The 19,113-nt window shown below is 43.1% G+C and overlaps 1 protein-coding gene across 1 annotated transcript in view; it reads right to left on the bottom strand.

The window, feature by feature from the left end:
* Window positions 1-12,008: 12,008 nt before the first annotated feature.
* The window catches only part of OCEL1 (occludin/ELL domain containing 1), an 841,384-nt gene continuing 834,279 nt past the window's right edge, over window positions 12,009-19,113 (bottom strand). Inside the window, 1 exon segment of the mRNA XM_044054752.1 lies at window positions 12,009-12,353. Within this exon segment, the coding sequence (XP_043910687.1) occupies window positions 12,225-12,353 (129 nt within the window). The 3' untranslated portion in view covers window positions 12,009-12,224.

The following is a 19,113-nucleotide window of genomic DNA, read 5'->3' as shown; positions in this document are numbered from 1 at the left end:
GGATGTCATGTCTTTTTGCAGAAATTTAAATTTGAAACTGTTTTTTGGTGATACTGATAGTAACTTTAATAAGGATAAATTTGTCTATCACAAATCCATTTTTTTCTCCCCCCATGCATCTTATGGTACACCAGTTCCAGAATAGCGTGCTCAAAGATCTTCATTTTCCTAGCTTGGATATACGTTTTAAATCCAACAATCTTACCCTGGTTGAAAAACAAGCTATTCTGGAACTCCAAAACAACAAAGATATAGTTATTATCTCTGCAGATAAAGGTGGAGCTGTAGTTGTACTCAACTGGTGTGATTATGATAATGAAGCAAATAAACAGCTTTCTGATCAGAGATATTATTCCATTATGCCTACTGATCCTACTTTCAGGTTAAAAAAACAGATTGATCAATTTTTGCTTTTGCCCAGGGATGAAGCTATCATTAACAATGAGGTTATGCACCAACTTATGGTCAAGGATTCTACAACTCAGTACATTTATTTCCTACCTAAGATTCATAAAGACCCATTAAATCCACCTGGCAGACCTATTGTATCTGGTAAAGGGTACATTACCGAGCCTTTATCCTTGTATCTCACCAAACATCTTAAACCCTTATTACATGTGGTACGATCACGATTGCAAGACACGACTAACTTTTTGCAGATTATTTCAGATACACAGTTGGAACCTGAGTGTTTTTTATGCACATTGGATGTAAGTGCCCTATATACCAACATCCCCCATCAAGCTGGTTTGGATGCAATGGCCTATTGGTTAGAAGTATCGGGTTTATATGAAGCGAACTTCAATTCATTTTTGGTGGGTCTAGCCAAACATGTCCTTATGAATAATGTCTTTTATTATACAAGGATAATTGTTATTGGCAAACTAAAGGAACAGCAATGGGGGCATCCTTTGCCCCCATATATGCGGATCTATTTATGGCTTATGTTGAAAAACATATAATTTATGACTGCCATAACAATATATTCATTGAATATATTGACATCTGGAGACGTTATTTGGATGATGTTTGGCTAGTATGGAAGGGTGATGAATGTCAACTTATGGATTTTGTTTCATATTTGAATCACAATATATGGGGGTTACAGTTTACTGTACACTATGATCTAAACACAATTACTTTTTTAGATGTATTAATCAATAGATTACCGGATCACACACTAGGTACTGAGGTGTACAGGAAGTACCCCCAATACAATACCATCTTACATGCCTCCAGTTATCACCCACCTCATATTGCACAAAATATTCCAAAATCACAATTCATACGTGTAAAATGTATTTGTTCTGAGGATTCTTCCTTTCAACAACATAAGGGTGATTTAACCAGCAGATTTAAATCCCGGGGTTATAGGATAGGAGATGTACTAAAGGCTAGTCATCAGGTTAACTCAATGGATAGATCAGAACTTCTTATTTATAGAGACCATTCAGCAATATCATCACAACCCATAAGGTTTATAACGACTTATGCTAGAAATTCTGACAGTCTAATTCAAAGTGTGCACAGACACTGGAACATTCTGCAATGTGATTATGAGCTTGCAAGTATTATTCCAGATAGATGTTTATTTTCATTCAGGAAAGGGAAAAATCTCAGTTCTTTTTTTAATCATTATAAACGTGGAAATACCTTGAACAACTCACAACTCTTACAAACAACGTTGATGGGAGAACCATTGTGTGGCTGTTTTCCTTGTGGTCATTGTACCAACTGTCAATATGCATGTAAATCCAAGCAATTTTCTAGCAGGAATTGTTCTTCAGTTTATGATCTTCATTTCTTTGCAAACTGCAGTAGTGATTGGTTGATATATTTGGCAACATGCAATTGTGGCTCTTTTTATGTGGGACAAACTTCCTGCCCATTAAGATTACGTATATCTGAAGATATTAGCAATATCAAGAATAAAAGAGCTCATAATGCACTTTATAAACATCATATGACACACACTACTGCTAAATTTTCTTTTATGGTTATTGACAGTATACAAGGGAATCGTTCCAATAAGACAGGTTGGCATTCTATTTTAAATGCCAAAGAAAAGAAATGGATTATCAGACTAGGTGGATTGTTTCCACCTGGGCTTAATGAACAATTTTAGACATCCACCAATGACCTATGAGTAGCATATATTTAAACAGCATTGTTTTTCTGTTTTGCTTCACACTGAAGAAGGCTGTGATATTGTCCGGCCGAAACCGGTCTGTTTTGTTGTTTTATATACATTTAAAATAAAACTTTTTTTCAGGTCACTGTATGCTGGCTCTACACTTTTTTTGATCTTATTCATTGGTTTTTTGAGCCGTGCATTCGCCTTCGTGCAGGGGGTCTTTTTGTGTGTTATGTACCTAACTAGGCATATCCAACAACTGGAATGTCCCCAGAGGTTCCTCACTAAAAGAATGCAGGGCATAAGTAATATGTCCTATGCAGACTGCCTCAAGGCCCTATCCCTGTATTCTGTCTCCTACAGGCTTTTGAGGGGAGCTCTATGCCTGGCATACAGGGCATTGTCAGACTTCACTCTGATGGACCTCCTGCATATCCACAAAACAAACAGTACCAGAATTACCTGTTCTAAAGACTTAAACCTTGCCTGTGATATAAATAGGACCTGCTGGAGAGATAGGTATGTATCCCAGAGACTACCCCATCTATGGAACAGGCTCTCCATCCATGTGAAGCAGAGTTCCTCCCTAACCAAATTCAAGTGCAGCTTGGACAGTTAGATGGGAAACTGGAAATTCATCCCTGGTTTGGCACCTGTGTCTCTAATGCAAACAGGTAACCTGTAAATGGTTCATCTCCCAGGCCCATGCTTACACTTACCAAGGGTGTCAGAACTTGTCAGAGATTTGGGATGCATGGCTAGGCTTAAAATGGCCCTTGTGGTCATTAGCCTAGTAAACGCCTATGAACCTATGGAAAATAGATATATATTTTTTTCTTTTCCTTTGGCAGGAATGCTCAGGCATGTTTTTTCTAGCCTTTCCACAAATATCCAGGGTCATTCTGAAGATTCAAAAGGACTGTTCAAAGATTGTTGTGGTGACTCCATTCTGACCCACGCAACAATGGATGTTAAGTTGTCTATCTCGCCTTCATTCTTGCTGGTTGGGATTGGAGCCGATCCTCGGCTCCGACTCGGCCATCTTCAGTAGCTCGAGAGCTGTTTACTGGCTCGAGGCTACCCCTTATCCCATGATGCCTAGCGATAGCTACCCAGATCTCGTTTGCCGCTTCAGCTGCGAGGTGTCGCTTTTCTGGCTCAGGTTTGTATAGAATTTTTTGTGTAAATTCTTACTAGACTTTAACTCTTCTAATATATTATTATTAGCGATAGTGATTTTACTGTGGTAGATAATTGTTTATTCTATACTATCCCTCTCCTCTACCCCTCCCCCTTTTCCCTGGTTAGCCGTTTAACTTAGAGGCTTTCCTACTGCTTTTTCTTATAGGCTAGCCATTTAAATTAGAGGCTTTCCTATTACCTTCTAAAAAAAAAACCTTTATCTATATCCGTTTCTAGGCAGTACTTGTGTGCTTTTTCAGTAGGTGTGTTTTTTGTTCTTGTAGAACTGAAAATTGCTCTTTTTATTATTTGTTAAATTGGTTGGTTTCCTTTCTCCAGTACAGTATGTCCAAGGGAACTAAGGTTTCTGGGTTTAAGAAGTGTGACTCATGCTGTCAGAAGATGTCTCTGACAGTTGGGCACACTTCTTGCGTCTATTGTTTAGGCGCTGTGCACCTGCAGGACTCTTGTTCTATTTGCCATGCGTTTAGTCCAAGAGTCCTGCAGGAGCGTAAGAATAAGTTGATTCTCAGGGGTCTGTTAAAACCCCAGGATTCACCGGCCAAGAGTTCACAGCCAGTGAAATCCCCTAAATCCACTAAGCCGTCGGCTCCAATTTCGGAGCTAACTTCAGTACAGGAATTACCTTCTACGTTGGTTCCTACTGGCACTGACAAGACAATCTCCCCGTCGGCTCCATCAGAGGCTTCAGAGCCATCGTGGAGGCACAAGGGGCTGAGGTCCCCTTCCTTAGAGTCGGTGCATTCGGCTCCTCAGTCTCCTTTACTTCAGAGCGAGTGTAGTCACCGATCCTCTCACTCCTCTTGATCCTCTAGGCTGTCGGATCATGATGTGGAGAGAGTAGTCAGTAGGTTGCTAAAGTTGCAGGCACTAGCTAAATTGTTGTCCAGCCCTCCTCAACAGGTATCGGCTCCATCCACTTCTCTTGATGTTCCTCATCCGACTCCAATGACTTCGGAGCCGGAGTTCGTTGGGGTTTGAGTAGTGGAACCGTCAGCTCTGATAACTCTATCTCCTTCAGTTCCGACGTCGGCTCCGATTCCCTCGCTGGTACCTTCCATCGAGGGATCTGGGCGCCGTGGCTCCCTCATTGGCTCCGATGGGGCGAGTGGCATCGGACCCTTGTGCGACCCCGTTCTCCCTCTTGGAGCTTCGGCTCAGGAGAGCTCGGCTCCAACATTGGCCTCGGAGCCGTCCTCCTCGGTGCGGAGAAAGATTCCTATTTCTTCTAAACTGGAGCTTTCTCTGCATCAAGGCAGGGACACCTTTGATGTTATGCAGAGTGTGCTGTCCTCTGAGTCAGCTCCACTTTCAGCCCCACCAGCTCCATCCCCTGTAGTGCCTGTGCCAACCTCTGCTCCTCCTCCAGACCCTAAGCGTAGGGAACCGATGCTCCAGGACACCCCATTGGGTGTTTCCTCCTCTTCCGAGGCCTCTCCTGATCACTCAGAGGAGCCCCCTCGGAAGAAAAAGTGTAAGAGGAAGCACATTGACTCCCCCGAGCCTGTCACTTCTGATACAGACTTAGATGATTCAGAAGGGTCCCTGAGATCCCCCTCTGAAGATGTTTCCTTCTCAGACATCCTAGAAATGCTTAAGCAGAGGGGGAACTGGAACCCCCTAGCCCCCACCGAGGATGAGTCTGTATTTCTGGATGCATTCGGTTCCCGACCTTCCACCTCCTGGGTTTCTCCGCCTTTCGATCCACTTATGACAGTAGTGGCTTGAAAGGCTTGGTCAGCTCCGGATACAGTGGAACCAACTCTGAGGAGACCTGGTAAATTCATTACAGCATCTCAGGATAAGCAATTCCTTTCGAAAGGTGTTCCTGTTGATGCCATGGTGGTAGCAGCAGCCACCAAAAAAGAGTTAGCGGAGACCTCTTTGTCTGTCCATTCCCCTAACAAGGAGTCTAGGACGATGGACAGATATGGGAAGCGAATGTTTGCTTTAGCGAGCTTCTCTATGAGGTCACTGAACTACCTATGTCATTTTACCCGACTTCAAAGGGCTCTCCTTAAAGAGCTTGGAGATACCCTTCAAGATCCAACAGCTGAGGGAGCACAAGCCAAAGTAGCTTCCCAGCTAGCGACACTTAATTCTGTTGTTAACTCCTCCATGAGGCTCATTTCCTATGCAGCCGATGGGGCGAGTAGAGCCACAGGTACGGGTGTGGCCCTTAGAAGGCATGCATGGATGCAGCTGTGTAACTTTGTGGAACCCTTTCGAGTGTCCTTCACCAACACTTCCTTTGATGGTTCCTTTCTTTTTGGACCACAGGTGAAAGACACAGGTGTGAGCAAGAAAGCAAGACTCTCTCTGCCGTGGGAGTCCGTTTTTCCACTCCCTCTAGACCTTACCCCAAGGGTCAGTAGAGTGGGAAGATGTGGTTCTGTAAATCTCAGGGAGCCTTGCCTGACACACGTAGTGATTTTTCCTCCAGAGGCAGAGAGGGAAACAACAATAATAGATGCCTCCCTCATGGCAGAGGGGGTCCGCAGAACCAGGGCAACAGAAAATCTTTCTCTGATAAGCCCTTCCAGCATCCCTGAAAGGTTGCCTGGCTGCTCACCTCTGGAGACAGTTGGGGGAAGACTTTCACTGTACCCAAAAGCCTAGCAAAGTTTCACACAAGACAAATGGGTACGGTACATTATATCCGGAGGTTACAAAATTCCCTTCCATCAACCCTCCATACAGTCAAGGAAGACCCTTCCAGATGTTCCACCCAATCTGAAGGAGTAAGCAGTAATAGAAGTTTCAAAACTGCTAGAAAAAAGAGCCATCCAGGAAGTCCCAGCAGACCAGCATGGATCCGGAACTTACTCAAGGTTCTTTTTAGTACCAGAAAAGACAGGGGACTGGAGACCGATTCTGGATCTCAGCAGACTAAACAGGTCTGTACAAAGAACAAAGTTTCAGATGGTCACGCTGCAGTCTATTCTACCCTTTCTGGGTCAGGACAATTGGATGTGCTCGATAGATCTTCAGGACGCGTACTACTATATCAAGATGGACAGGCGCTCCAGGAGATATCTTCGCTTCCGGCTGGGGGCCAGTCATTATCAGTTCAGAGCTCTGCCCTTTGGTCTCACCACAGCCCCCAGGGTGTTCACCAAATGTATGGCAGTGGTCACGGCTCACCTGATACGTCAAGGATTCCAGGTGTTTCCATATCTAGATGACTGGCTCCTCACTGCTACCACCAGGCATCAACTCCTGCAAGCGCGGGACTACACAATCACAATCTGCTCCCAGCTAGGCATTACAATAAATTTCGAAAAATCTGCCTTGTTGCCCTGTCAATCTATCACTTACATAGGAGCAAACTTAGACACAAGGGATATGTTTGCAAGGCTACCACTAGAAAGGGTGTCCGCAATTCATCAGCAAGTACAGATTCTGATGCAGAGCAAAAGGATCCAAGTCAGGTACGTCCTTCAAACTCTGGGTTCCATGGCAGCAGCCGTTCTTCTAATCCCATTAGCGTGCTTTCATATGAGAATTCTTCAGTGGCTTCTGTTCACGCAGTGGTCTTTCCAAGAGCTACTCATGACTCACATGATCCTGATCATGGATGCATGCAAAAGACATCTTTCTTGGTGGATGGTCTCTCCACTAATTACTCAGGGCAGACCTTTCATTCAACCCCCTCCGGTAGCCACAGTGACGACAGACACCTCCCTGATAGGGTGGGGGGGGGCGTTATCTGGGCAGGACAGTCCAAGGCACTTCGCAACCTCACGAGTACCATCTGCACATAAATGTCCTAGAAATGAGAGCCGTGCTCCTGGCGTTGCAAGCCCTTCAAAACTCTCTTCCTTCCAGGACCATTGCAGTTCAAACAGACAACATGTCAGTGGTGTGGTATATCAACAAGCAGGGTGGAACCAGATCCTACCCCCTGTGTCGAGAAGCACTCAGACTTTGGCAGTGGGCGATTTCCTCCCAACGTTTTCTGATTGCGACGCACATCCCTGGGAGATCCAACGTCATAGCAGACAGGCTCAGCAGAGCTATCCTCATGCCTTACGAGTGGTCTCTGAATCAGGAAGTTGTGGATCTTATTTTCCACAAATGGGGACAGCCTTGCTGCAATCTTTTTGCCACCCCCTTCAACAGCAAATGCAGCAACTACTTCTCCCTTCTTCCGCTTCCAGGTCACATACCCAGAGACGCTCTATTCCACGACTGGCCTCAGGGACTTCTTTATGCTTTTCCTCCGTTTCCCCTGATACCAAAACTCATACAGAAAGCAAAATCGTTGGGTTGCAAAATGATCCTCATTGCCCCCCTACTGGCCTCGACAGATATGGTTCCCGTTTCTGCACCATTACCTTCTCGATCAACCCTGGACTCTGGACCCAATTTCAGATCTCCTGATTCATCAATCAGGTGGGTTGCATCAATCCCTCCAAACTCTCGAGCTCACAGCTTGGTTGCTCTACTTCCAACCTTAGCCAGGCTTCCCAGCATTTCCCCAGCAGTACGTGAGATTATCGTCTCCTCTCACAAGTCTACAACGAGAAAAACTTATGCTAGCAAATGGAAACGTTTTTCTTGTTGGGCAGAGGCTAGGAATGTGGATCCCTTTTCAGCCCCAGTCCAAAAAATTCTGGAATTCCTAGCACAACTGTTTCACTCCGGGTCTGCTTCCACTACGATCAGGGTACAATTAGCGGCCATTTCTAACTTTCATGTTGGTTTGTCAAATTCTAACATTATGTCTCATAAGCTCTGTAAAGCTTTTTTGAGAGGGACAATTCTTCTTAGGCCTCCAGTGAGAGATCCTCCTCCTTCTTGGGACCTTAATTTAGTCCTAACTTCCTTAATTCTGCCCCTTTTTGAACCAGCAGTGTCCTGCTCCATCAAGTTTCTATCTTGGAAGACACTCTTTCTGGTAGCTATTACTTCAGCCAGACGTGTCTCCGAACTTCAGGCACTATGTGTTCATCCTCCCTACTTGGTTTTTCATAAGGACAGGGTTGCTCTGAGGACTAATCCTTCATTTCTTCCTAAAGTCTGCTCAGAAAATAATTTAAACCAATCTATAGATCTTCCTGTGTTTTTTCCTAATCATACCAACAAGGCAGAGTACAAACTACACCAATTGGACGTTCATAGACAATTGCGTTTTTACCTGCACAGAACTAAAGAAATAAGGAAGTCGGACCAATTATTCCTTTCTTATGCCTTAGGCAAACAAGGTCTCCCAGTTTCCAAGGTAACCTTGTCTAGATGGTTGTCACACACTAGTACTTTCATTTATCAGTTAAGGAACAAAGAGTTACCTATTAAACCGAAAGGTCATTCTACTAGGGCCTTGGCCACCTCTGTAGCCTTCCAGTCTAGGTTGCCCATGGATTCTGTCTGTGCAGCTGCCACGTGGGCTAACCCTCATACCTTTATTTCTCATTACAAGCTGGATATGGTCTCCAGGAGCAGAGCTGACTTTGGTTCCACTGTTCTGAAGAGTCTGTTCCACTGAGCCACCCAGGATATTAGGTGCTAGGGATGCTGTCCCACCCAGCAAGAATGAAGGCGAGATAGACAACTTAACATAAAGATGTTATGTACCTACCATAACGTTCCATGTTAGTTGTCTTCATCTCGCCTTCTTTCTTGCGTCCCACCCTCCGTCCCCCTGTCCGAGTGGACTGAGAGGCATTCCTGTTTCACTGGCTGTGTGTTCTCTTATTTTTTCTCTATTGACTTAGAGAATATGGCAGGTAAAGTCACCCTATTTTTTGGACTGGTTTATTCTCTTGCTATGTCTGGAGTTAGCTATTTCAAATGAGATCTGGGTAGCTATCGCTAGGCATCATGGGATAAGGGGTAGCCTCGAGCCAGTAAACAGCTCTCAAGCTATTGAAGATGGCCGAGTCGGAGCTGAGGATCGGCTCCGATCCCAACCAGCAAGAAAGAAGGCGAGATGAAGAGAACTAACATGGAACGTTATGGTAGGTACATAACTTCTTTTTCTACCTTCTGCTGGTCATGGCCAAGGAAAATTGCCACAAGCTTCCACACAGACTGGACCTACTCGCACAATATATCTCAGCTTCAAACAACTGCAACTAACTTCCTGTATGATCAAGTTTTTTTTTCTGAGGATGTACGACAGGCATTAAAGGTTTTCTGAGTCTGGATTACACCATAAAACCTGCTACTAGAAAGTCATTTACCATCATATGTTTTCTGGTTGGTGCCAAAACATGAAGCAGGACCCTTTTAAGGCTAGTGTTTCTCTGGTTCTGCAGTAATTACCTGAATTACTATCCTTTGTCCTGTCTTACTCCTCCATCAAGGTTCATTTGTTGGCCATTTTAGAATGTCTGATCATGGATCCTCCTCTTTCAATGCAATCTCATGTAAGTCTCTTAGAACACAGGTGGATCCTCCTTGATGTCTTAATTTTGTCTTGGAAAATGTAACAGTTACTTCATTTGAACTGGCTCATCAGGCTGACTTGAAACTCTTGACATAGGACACTGTTTTGCTGTTTACTGTAATTTATGCAAGAAGAGTATCTGAGTTGTGGGGTCATCCTGATCTCATCTTCCGCAAACATAGGATTTCTTTAAGCTGTTATCCTTCATTTATACTTAAATTGGTGTCTGAGTTTACAGTGAGCAAAGCTATAACCAGTCTTTTTTCCAGAACCTAAAAACATTAAAGAAAAGATACTTCATACTTTAGATGTCCACAGCTAGCTCAGGTGTTATCTTGACAGAACTAAATCTTTCCTGAACTCTGAGCAGTTGTTTATTTCTTGTGAAGATAAGAAAAAAGGACAACCTGTGTCAAAGCAGACTGTTTATAAATAGTTATTTCATGCTATTATGCTTTGTTGTACCTACTGTAGCAAGGTAATTCCAGGCAGGATCAAGGCTCAATCTACCAAGACTATAGCTTCATCTGTAGCTGTTTTGGAAAGTGTTGGATTCTAGAAAAACTGCAAACTAGATTGCTTCTCCAGGTCTAGGTAAGACTTTGCTAGAACCATTCTCCAGGAGCCCCTGGACCATTATCCTTCCTCCTATGCAGCTTAAGCTATGGTAGTCTACTCCTATAGCTAAGGCTACTGTAGCAGTGATCAATATGATGAACATAGTACAGCTGTGTTAGTAAAACTGATATTCAATTGATCACTGCTGCATTAGCTGCTCCTTTCTTCCAATCCAGTTTTTTTTTTTGTTGTTGTTGCCAGGATGAGGACCATTATGTTTATTTTCCAAACATTGATCTCTGCAGGGCTCTGGCCTCCCTCTCTCAGTTGTCATGAAAGCTGTGAAGGGTTTGATGCCCAAACCAGTCTTTTTTCAGCTCTGTGCACGTTGTTTAACAGTTTGGGCATGCTGAAGATGTCTTTAAACTTTGCTGTTGTATCCTTAGCAGGATATAACCCATATAGCTAAGGCTACTGCAGCAGTGATAATTCAGACATCTACTGTTATGGTAAGTTTACTTACACAGCTGAACTTTTTGTAATTAAGCCTGGATTTGTCTGGCATGTCATAATGGGAAAAAAAAATGTATTCTAATTAAAGCTACTACATGGTAAACATCAAGGGCACATTGTGCCTATCTCAAGCTTATAGATTGATGTAATGGGATAGTTGGTAAGCATGTAGAGTGGTGTATGGCTATATATGCAAAACTAAAACAATGCTAATAAAGTTAGCCTCGTCCTGTTATTGCCATGTCCTAGTCCAGTTAACTACTCAATTTTAGTGCTGCATGCAGCTTGTGTTGATTTAAAGTCCACCAGTTATCCATGGAAATTAACATGGATTTTTCTTCTTAGATATGTTGGTTGTTATTAGAATACAATATATAGTACACAGCATAGAAATGAAAACCAAAAAGCAGTTTTGTTGAAGAAACAAGCAATTATTTCCTGTTTTCTTTGTACCAGTTTTACTTTGAACGTTATGTATATTCTTGTTTTGTTTTTCCTTCAGCATTTGTGTATGTGTAAATGTATGTATGTATGCATATACGAATAGTACATCTGTATGCATATGTATTTATGAATAGTACATCTGTTTATGTGTTATGTTCTCTTCTCTATTATTTATTCATTCATTATTTTGTTGTCAGTAGTCGATTTAAGTACAAGTGTCCTTTTCATTAGTTTTATATAGATGTAAGTATGTGTTCATTTCCACAGTTTCATATCAATAATAAATGAAAGGGCATAAAAATAAATACAGTGCACATGTTCCAAGAAGGACATTTGACAAGTACAGTAATGTGAATGAACTAGATCACTTTCACATCAGCTTTCAGAGTAAGGAAGTCAAAGTCAAATAATGTAAAAGAAGCACTGCAAAGATATATGATGCTTAAGCAGTAACATGCTAGTCACCCTTTGTTGAAAGTAATGTATCTTGCCTCCTTCTGCTTCCCCCAAAGATTTGTCTGAATTCCTAGAAGCTCAGCAGAACACAGCAGTCAAAGTATTTGTATAATCATCTCTGTGTAACATTGACTACGTTAGGTATACCATCATAGCCTGTGCTTCCCAAAAGTAACTGGTTTCAGTTTATGTAGTCATCCTTTTTTTGGCCTTTCCATCACTTGGTTACATATCAGCGTGTAGGCTCAGCTCTGAGCTCTGACAGTCTCTTCTTTGTTCTCTCTGAACTGTGTAATCAGAACATTTGAACTGCTTCAGCTCTTGCCACACCAGAGGCTTACTCGGGAGGTATAGTGCTGTTTAATTCTGCACCCCTTACATAGACATACTTATGAAAGGTTCAGAGCATTGCTGTAAATCTCTGCCAGTTCTTCAGACATGAGGGATCAATATGACTACTTTCAGATTTCACTGCCTTTACATCGGTCCATTTCTAAAGTAACTACTGTATGATGCAGGCCAACACTAAAATGCAGCTGCTCCTGACTCATCTTTCTTTGTTCTGGTATCATATTCTTGGATCTGCTGTTTAATATGAGTTAATTTCTTTTTCAGATAGTCGCAACGCTCCCTTTTCTCCAAAAAGATGGGACACTGCAAAAACAAAAGAATATGGTTTAGAACAATGGAAGCTATTGTTTACAAGGTTTGTACAAGGTGGTTGACTTGAAAATGATCATCCCCATTTTCTGCCAACTTTACTACCCCACATCTTACAAAGGATACTCCTTTACATAATCCCTTCCTGTATTACTTTCTAACACTGAGGTGTTAGTATCTCAAGGTAAATGTTGATCTTCTGAGCCATAACAAAGAAGAACATGGGTAAAACTAGTGGCTTGGGCATGATTTGTGATTAAATTGCCATCCTATCAATGAGTTAAAAAAGGACTTTTAGACTATAATTCTTCATGTGGATTAGAAATAACTGAAACATTACCATTGAAATATCAGGTTTCAAAATACTGAGTTCCAGTATCGTGGGATAACCACATTGAAAGGCAGCCACGCTGTGTCCCATGACATTAATCTAACAGACATGCCCCTTGCAAGACTCATAGTATCACTTATTCCTGGGTATCTTATGATATTTTGATATTCAGGCTTGATTGCTGTTTGCAAACACTGGGCCCTCATCAGTTTGGATTGGTCAAGGGGTGGTCATGTCTGCTGCACCTGGTGAACTTTTTTGAGAAGGTCATAAAGGCCATGGATGAGGGCAAATAAGTTCGTACAGCCTATTTAAACTTGGCCAGTGCATTTAGCAATATTCCCCACTTGGGTGTAGTCAGAAAACTACAAATAAACCCCATTGGGTAGACAACTGGCATTTACAGAGGATGCAAGAGATAAGAACCATCATTAAAAAGTCAGTCATAAGTGGACTTCCCCAGGGATTAGTACTGGGACTGCTCCTGTTTGACATTTAGTTCTCAGATGTTCAGGCCAGTACAACTGGGCTGCGGTTGACCAAGGATGGGGAAGCTTGGGAAAGTCATACAGTCCTCTGAAGAGACAAACATCCTCCAGGAGGATCTCACATAAATGAACAATTAGTGTAAGAACCATGGACTCAGATTAAATGCAAAAAAGAAATGCATAATCATTTCATTGGTTATTTTATATAGCATAACTATAAGTAAGGGCTTTGCATCTTGGTCCAGGGAGACTGTTGTTCCTCTGTAGTCTGCCCTTATTAGACCAATTATCGAGAACAGTGATGCCTTTGGTAGGTACCTGCAAAAGCACGTGTCAGCTTGAACACCCACAGAAATTTCTTACCAAAGGAATCCAGGGAGCCCAACAGATGAATTATGGGGACTGTCTTAGATCACTCTTTCTATTCTCAGTCTCCTATAGACCACTGAGTGATGACCTCAGCCTAGCTTTCAAGGCCTCCTCAGACTCTGTGTTGATGAATCTGCTCCATATCCACAAAGACAATAGTATCAAAAACACCTACTTGTAAGGATTTTAACCTTTCCTGCAATCTAAACAAGATATGCCTGAGACACAGATACATCCATGTAAAACAATGTACTTGCCTGACTCAATTGAAACACAATTTGCACAAATGGATGGGAAATCGTGGGGTGACACCTATGTCTCTGTTGGACAGAGGAAGCTTATATGGTAAAAAATTTTAACTTAGCTATTTCCTGTCTATAAAAGGAACAAGTAACACTTGGGAATTATTTTTGTACAATATTAAAAAGGCTACTTGTTTTCTATTTCTCTCTGTTGTGGGACCTTACGTTGCTGTCTGTTGGTGCAATTGTTTAGGATATTGCAAGTTGGTGAGACAGCATCTGATATTTTAACAGTAAACTTTAAATGAGGATTAAACTGTAAACTGACACATGAGTTAGACTTAAGCAGAGGCTGTTATTTCTGTTTTCTTATGCCAGCTTTCCTCATCATTTTTTGCTTCCTTCAGTGTCATCTCTTGAGAGTGGTAGTCACTGAAGAATTCTCCCTCATGCTGTCTCAGACCCAGCTCATGATCCTTATGAACATTGAATCTGATGTTGTCAATCTTCATTTATTACTTGACATATGAGTTCTGTTCCCAGCATTGAGACTGACTTGGCCGTTACTACAGCTTGCAAGAACCAAAAACTCTCAAGCTTAAGTCCTACCCAGAATGCTCCTCTCCAGTTTACCTCAGCTCTCATTTGCTGCTTTCCCGTGACAGATGCTTCACCATAGCTCTCAAGCTAAATGTGTTTTTGTCTTTTGTATTTCTAGTTTTGTATAATTATATGTTTTTTTTCTGGTTAATATCATTATTGTGGGATTTTCTTTGTAGTCTACCCTCTCTCCAATAGCTTTTACATCTCCTCTCTGCTTTCCCTTATACACTCTAATGTACTCTGTACTACCATTGTTGGTAGTCTTTATTTCCTTTCTCTTCTTGTTTAAAAAAAAAGAAAAAAAATAGTACTAGCTTCCATTTCTTTTTCTGCACTTTGATTTTTGTGGATTGAATCATTGTCAGTAAAGGTAAAGGTACTACCAGGTTTAAGAAATGCCTTGAGTGTAACTGCAAACTGCCCAATTCTGATGGGCACTCACTTTGTGTTTATTGGATGGGCTCAGTGCACTTACAAGTAGAGTGTTCCATTTGTCATGGTTTTAGTCACCGGACCCTGGCAGAAAGGAAGAATAAATTGTTACTAAAGGGGATGATGAAATCTTCCTTTGAGGAGGCCTTATTTGATCATTTTAGTAAAAGCAAAATGGATGTTTCTTCCCCTTCCTCTTCCTCCTCATCTTCGAAACCTGACAAACCTAAAAAGAGGTGTCTATCAGTGCCAGCTTTATCCTCAGTTCCGACAGCCAAAAGACTTAAAACTTTGGTTACCTCTATCAGTGTGGAACCAACAGTAACTTCAAAGGACACTTCAGTGCCGACATTGGCACCAATAGTACCTCCTCCATTGGTGCTGAAGTTGTAGGTGCAGACACAGGACTAGACAATGGAACCAATGGTTTCGGTGCTATCTCCCATTTTGGCAGAATTGTTTTTGGTGCCAAATGAAAACTGTGAATCTTCCCTCCTTGATCTTCTTAAGACCAGATACTCAATGTCTTTAGATCCCTTTGCAGGTCAAGTACCTAACCCGTTTTGGAAAGACCAAAATTTCCATCTACCCAGTCAGTTTGTTCCACTAAGAGTCTGACAGAAATGGATGTGTTGAGGTTGGTGGATCAGCTGCTTGCGGCGAGGGGACTTTCAGGTATGTCCTCAGTTCCAGCCTCTTCTGGATCTGGAACCCTTCCTTCTGCAGCACCATCTAGTCTTCCTCCTATGACCTCTTGTGAGACTTTAGAGATCCTGGATTCAATTTTCCTGGTGCCAGCTGTTTCGGTCCTGATGAGATTTTCATCTCTGGCTCCAATTTCTACCCTCAGTTCTTTGACTCTTTTGGATCTGGAGAACTCTAGGGGTCATGGCTGCGCTGTCAGTTCCAGGGGGGTGGGGCTCAACTCCAGTTTTTTTTTTTGGAGCCGTCTCTGCACTTTGGAACCATGGCATGCATTAGCTCTATCCTGGCTTCAGCTTTGGGGGCGGTTTCTTTGGAGTGGGGAGGGACCATGGTTCAGAGGTCATCTTTCTTGGTTCTGGGCTCCCTTCCCTCTTTAGGGGGGACCAGATTTCCAGGCCATGGAGAGGGCCCTGTCCACTGTGGACATCCAGTCAGCTCCTCCCCTGTTGGAGCAGTTCCCCGATCCATCGATCCCCTTATCCAGAGCCTCAACCAATCCCAACACCTGGACAGGGAGCACTGAAACTCCAGGAGTCACCTATTCAGGGTTTATCCTCTTCTTATACCTCCCCAGATCATCCCACTGAGGAAGTCCCTCAGAAGAGGAAGTGTAAGAGGAAACACCTAGATTCCCTGGCGGAATCCATCACAGAGGACACTGATTTAATGAAGAGGAGGGTTCCCCATGGTCATCCCTGGAAGACATCTCCTTTGGATACATCCATGAGATTCTTAAACAGAGGGGTGGCAGGACATTCCAAAAGCCCTCTTTGGAAGAGTCATTGTACCTGCAGGTTTTTAGCGCTTGGTCATCTACCTCTTGGGTGACTCCGCCCACTGATAAGCTCATTAGGTTGATCTCGCAGCAGGTGTGGAAGGCTCATGATACCATAGAACCCATCCCCAAGAGGCCAGACAAAATTCTATCTGCACCCAGGGACCATCAGTTTTGGGCAAAGGGATTGGCAGTAGATAACATGGTGGTAGTGGCAGCCACAAAAAAAGGAACTGGCAGATGAAAGTTCCACTTGCCACCCTCCTAATAGAGTCTTGGATGATGGATAGGTTTGGCAAGTGGGTTTATGCTTCATCAACCTTTGCTTTATGGTCTTTGAATTTTATGGCACACTTCATCAGACTTCAAAGGGATCTGATTAAAGAGCTATCAGATACCATTGTAGGAGCCATATCTGAAGAGGCCCAAGATAAGGTTGCTTTTCAGTCGACCGCCCTGGAGTCCATTTCAAATTAGTCCATGAGGCTCATAGCACATGCAGCCGAAGGGATGATCAGAGCAGCAGGATCAGGCATAGCCATAAGGAGACATGCCTGGATGTGCTTGTGTGAATTTGTGGAGCTATTCAAGTCTTCATTCATCAATGCACCTTTTGACAGATTGTCCCTTTTTGGCCCTAAAGTTTGAGAAACTCTGTCCAGGTGTGAGAAAGATGAAAAGATCCTTTGGGGGTATGTTTTTCTACCACTCAACAGTTCTATTCCAGGAACCAGAGGAGCAGGAAATGTGGTTCAAAAAGTCCCAAGGGCCTTTTCAGGACACATGTGGCAGAGGCTCTCCCAGGGGCAGAAGGGGAAGCTTTAATGGAAGACGCTGTCCACGCAACAGAGGTGCCCCACAGAGTAAGAGTTCCAGGGACTCCTTTCCTGGAAAACCCTACCAGCGCTCCTGAAAGGAGGCCTGGTTACTTTTCTCTGGAAGCAGTCAAGGGACGTCTATCCTTGCACCAACACGCCTGGCTCCAGATAACTTTGGCTGTTTGGGTGTAACCAGAGGATGCACCATACCCTTCCTTTCTCTTCCAAACAATTCCAACAAAATCCCTGATGTTCCACCCTGTCAGAGGGAACCTGCAGTACTAGAAATTCAGAAACTGCTAGAAAAAAAGAGTCATCCAAGAAGTCTCATCAGACCAGACAGAATCCGGAATTTAGTCAAGATTCTTTTAATGCCAAAGAAGACAGTGGACTGGAGATCAATTTTTGATCTCAGTGTTTTGAACAAGTCCGTCCGACAGACAACATTCTGGATGGTCATGGTTCAGTCTATTCTCCCATTTCTAGGGAAAGATGATTGGATCTGCTCGATAGATCTCCAGGAAGCTTATTACCACACAAAAATAGACAAACACTCAAGGAGATTTCTCCACTTCTGGCTGGGAGACAGTCATTATCCGTACAGAGCTCTGCCCTTTGTCCTCACTACAACCCCCAGGGTTTTCACCAAATGCATGGCAGTAGTAGCAGCTCACTTCAGGCTGCAAGTATTCTGGGTGTTTCTGTATTTAGATGACTGTCTCATTACCACTTCCACCAGGCATCGTTTAGAACGAACAAGAGACTATGTTCTCCAGACCTACACGAACCTAGGGATCACTATAAATTATGGAAAGTCGTAACTGACTCCTACTCAAACTGTAGAGTTCATAGTAACGATACTAAACACCAAGTCTTGCATAGCTTCCCTCCCTTATCTACGATTGTAAAAGATCAGAGCCCAAATGAAGAGAATTGTCAGAAACAAGAGAGTAAACACATGACTAGTCCTACAAGCCTTAGGGTCTATGGCAGTGGCCATAACGTTAGTTCCCTTAGCAAGATTTCACATGAGAATTCTTCATTGGCTTCTAGCATCATAGTGGTCCGTGCTGCATCAAACAATGTCAAATCATATATGGATTACCAACTTTTGCAAGAAGGCCCTAGCCTGGTGGATTCATTCAGATGAAATTGTGTTGGGACACCTCTTTTCCCCGTCTCAACCCCAAACTATAGTGACCACGGATGCTTCCCAGATGGGGTGGGGGAGCATTATCTGGGCAAGACTGTCCAAGGCACTTGGTCCCCAGTAGAGGCCAACTTGCATATCAGTGTCCTGAAAATGAGGGCAGTGCTTTTAGCATTGCAGGCCTTTCAAACTGCTCTTCCCTCAAGAATGATTGCAATCCAAATAGACAATATTTTGGTAGTTTGGTACATCACCAAGCAAGGAGGAACCAAAATTGTATCCCCTTTGTACCTTTGTAGAGAAGCTCTGAGAGTCTGGCAGTGGGCGATCTCTTCCAATTGCTTTCTGATAGCAGCACATATTCCGGGGAGTTCCAAAATGATAGCAGACAAACAGAGCAGATGCATTCTCCTGTCTCACAGGTGGTCTGTCAGTCCCAAAGTGGTGAAAAAGATTTTTCATCACTGGGGCCAGCCTTGCTGTGACCTATTTGCATCGCCCCTAAACAACAAGTGCAGCAGCTACTTTGCCCTGGTCCCCCCTGCAGGAGAATCCCCGAGAGATGCTCTCCTGCACGATTGACCCTCTGACGTCTGTACGACTTTCCTCCATTTCCATTAATTCCTCAATTTCTAAAGAAAGCGATCAGGTTGAAGAGCAAAGTAATCCTCATTGCTCCCTTCTGTCCTTGACAGATTTGGTTCCCCTTTCTTTGTCCTTATCTGATTCAGTGACCTTTGACTCTGGACCCAGATCCAGATCTCCTATCCCATCCAGTGGGATTACTTCATGCAGACCTTCAGAACCTCAAGCTCATGGCTTGGCTTCTCCAGTTCCATTA

This window comes from Protopterus annectens, chromosome 13.part0 (genome assembly GCF_019279795.1).
Source record: "Protopterus annectens isolate FY-2018-M chromosome 13.part0, PAN1.0, whole genome shotgun sequence".
Taxonomy (NCBI): Eukaryota; Metazoa; Chordata; order Ceratodontiformes; family Protopteridae; genus Protopterus; species Protopterus annectens.
Note: the sequence above shows the minus strand (reverse complement) of the source record. Positions and strands in the feature narration are given on the sequence as shown.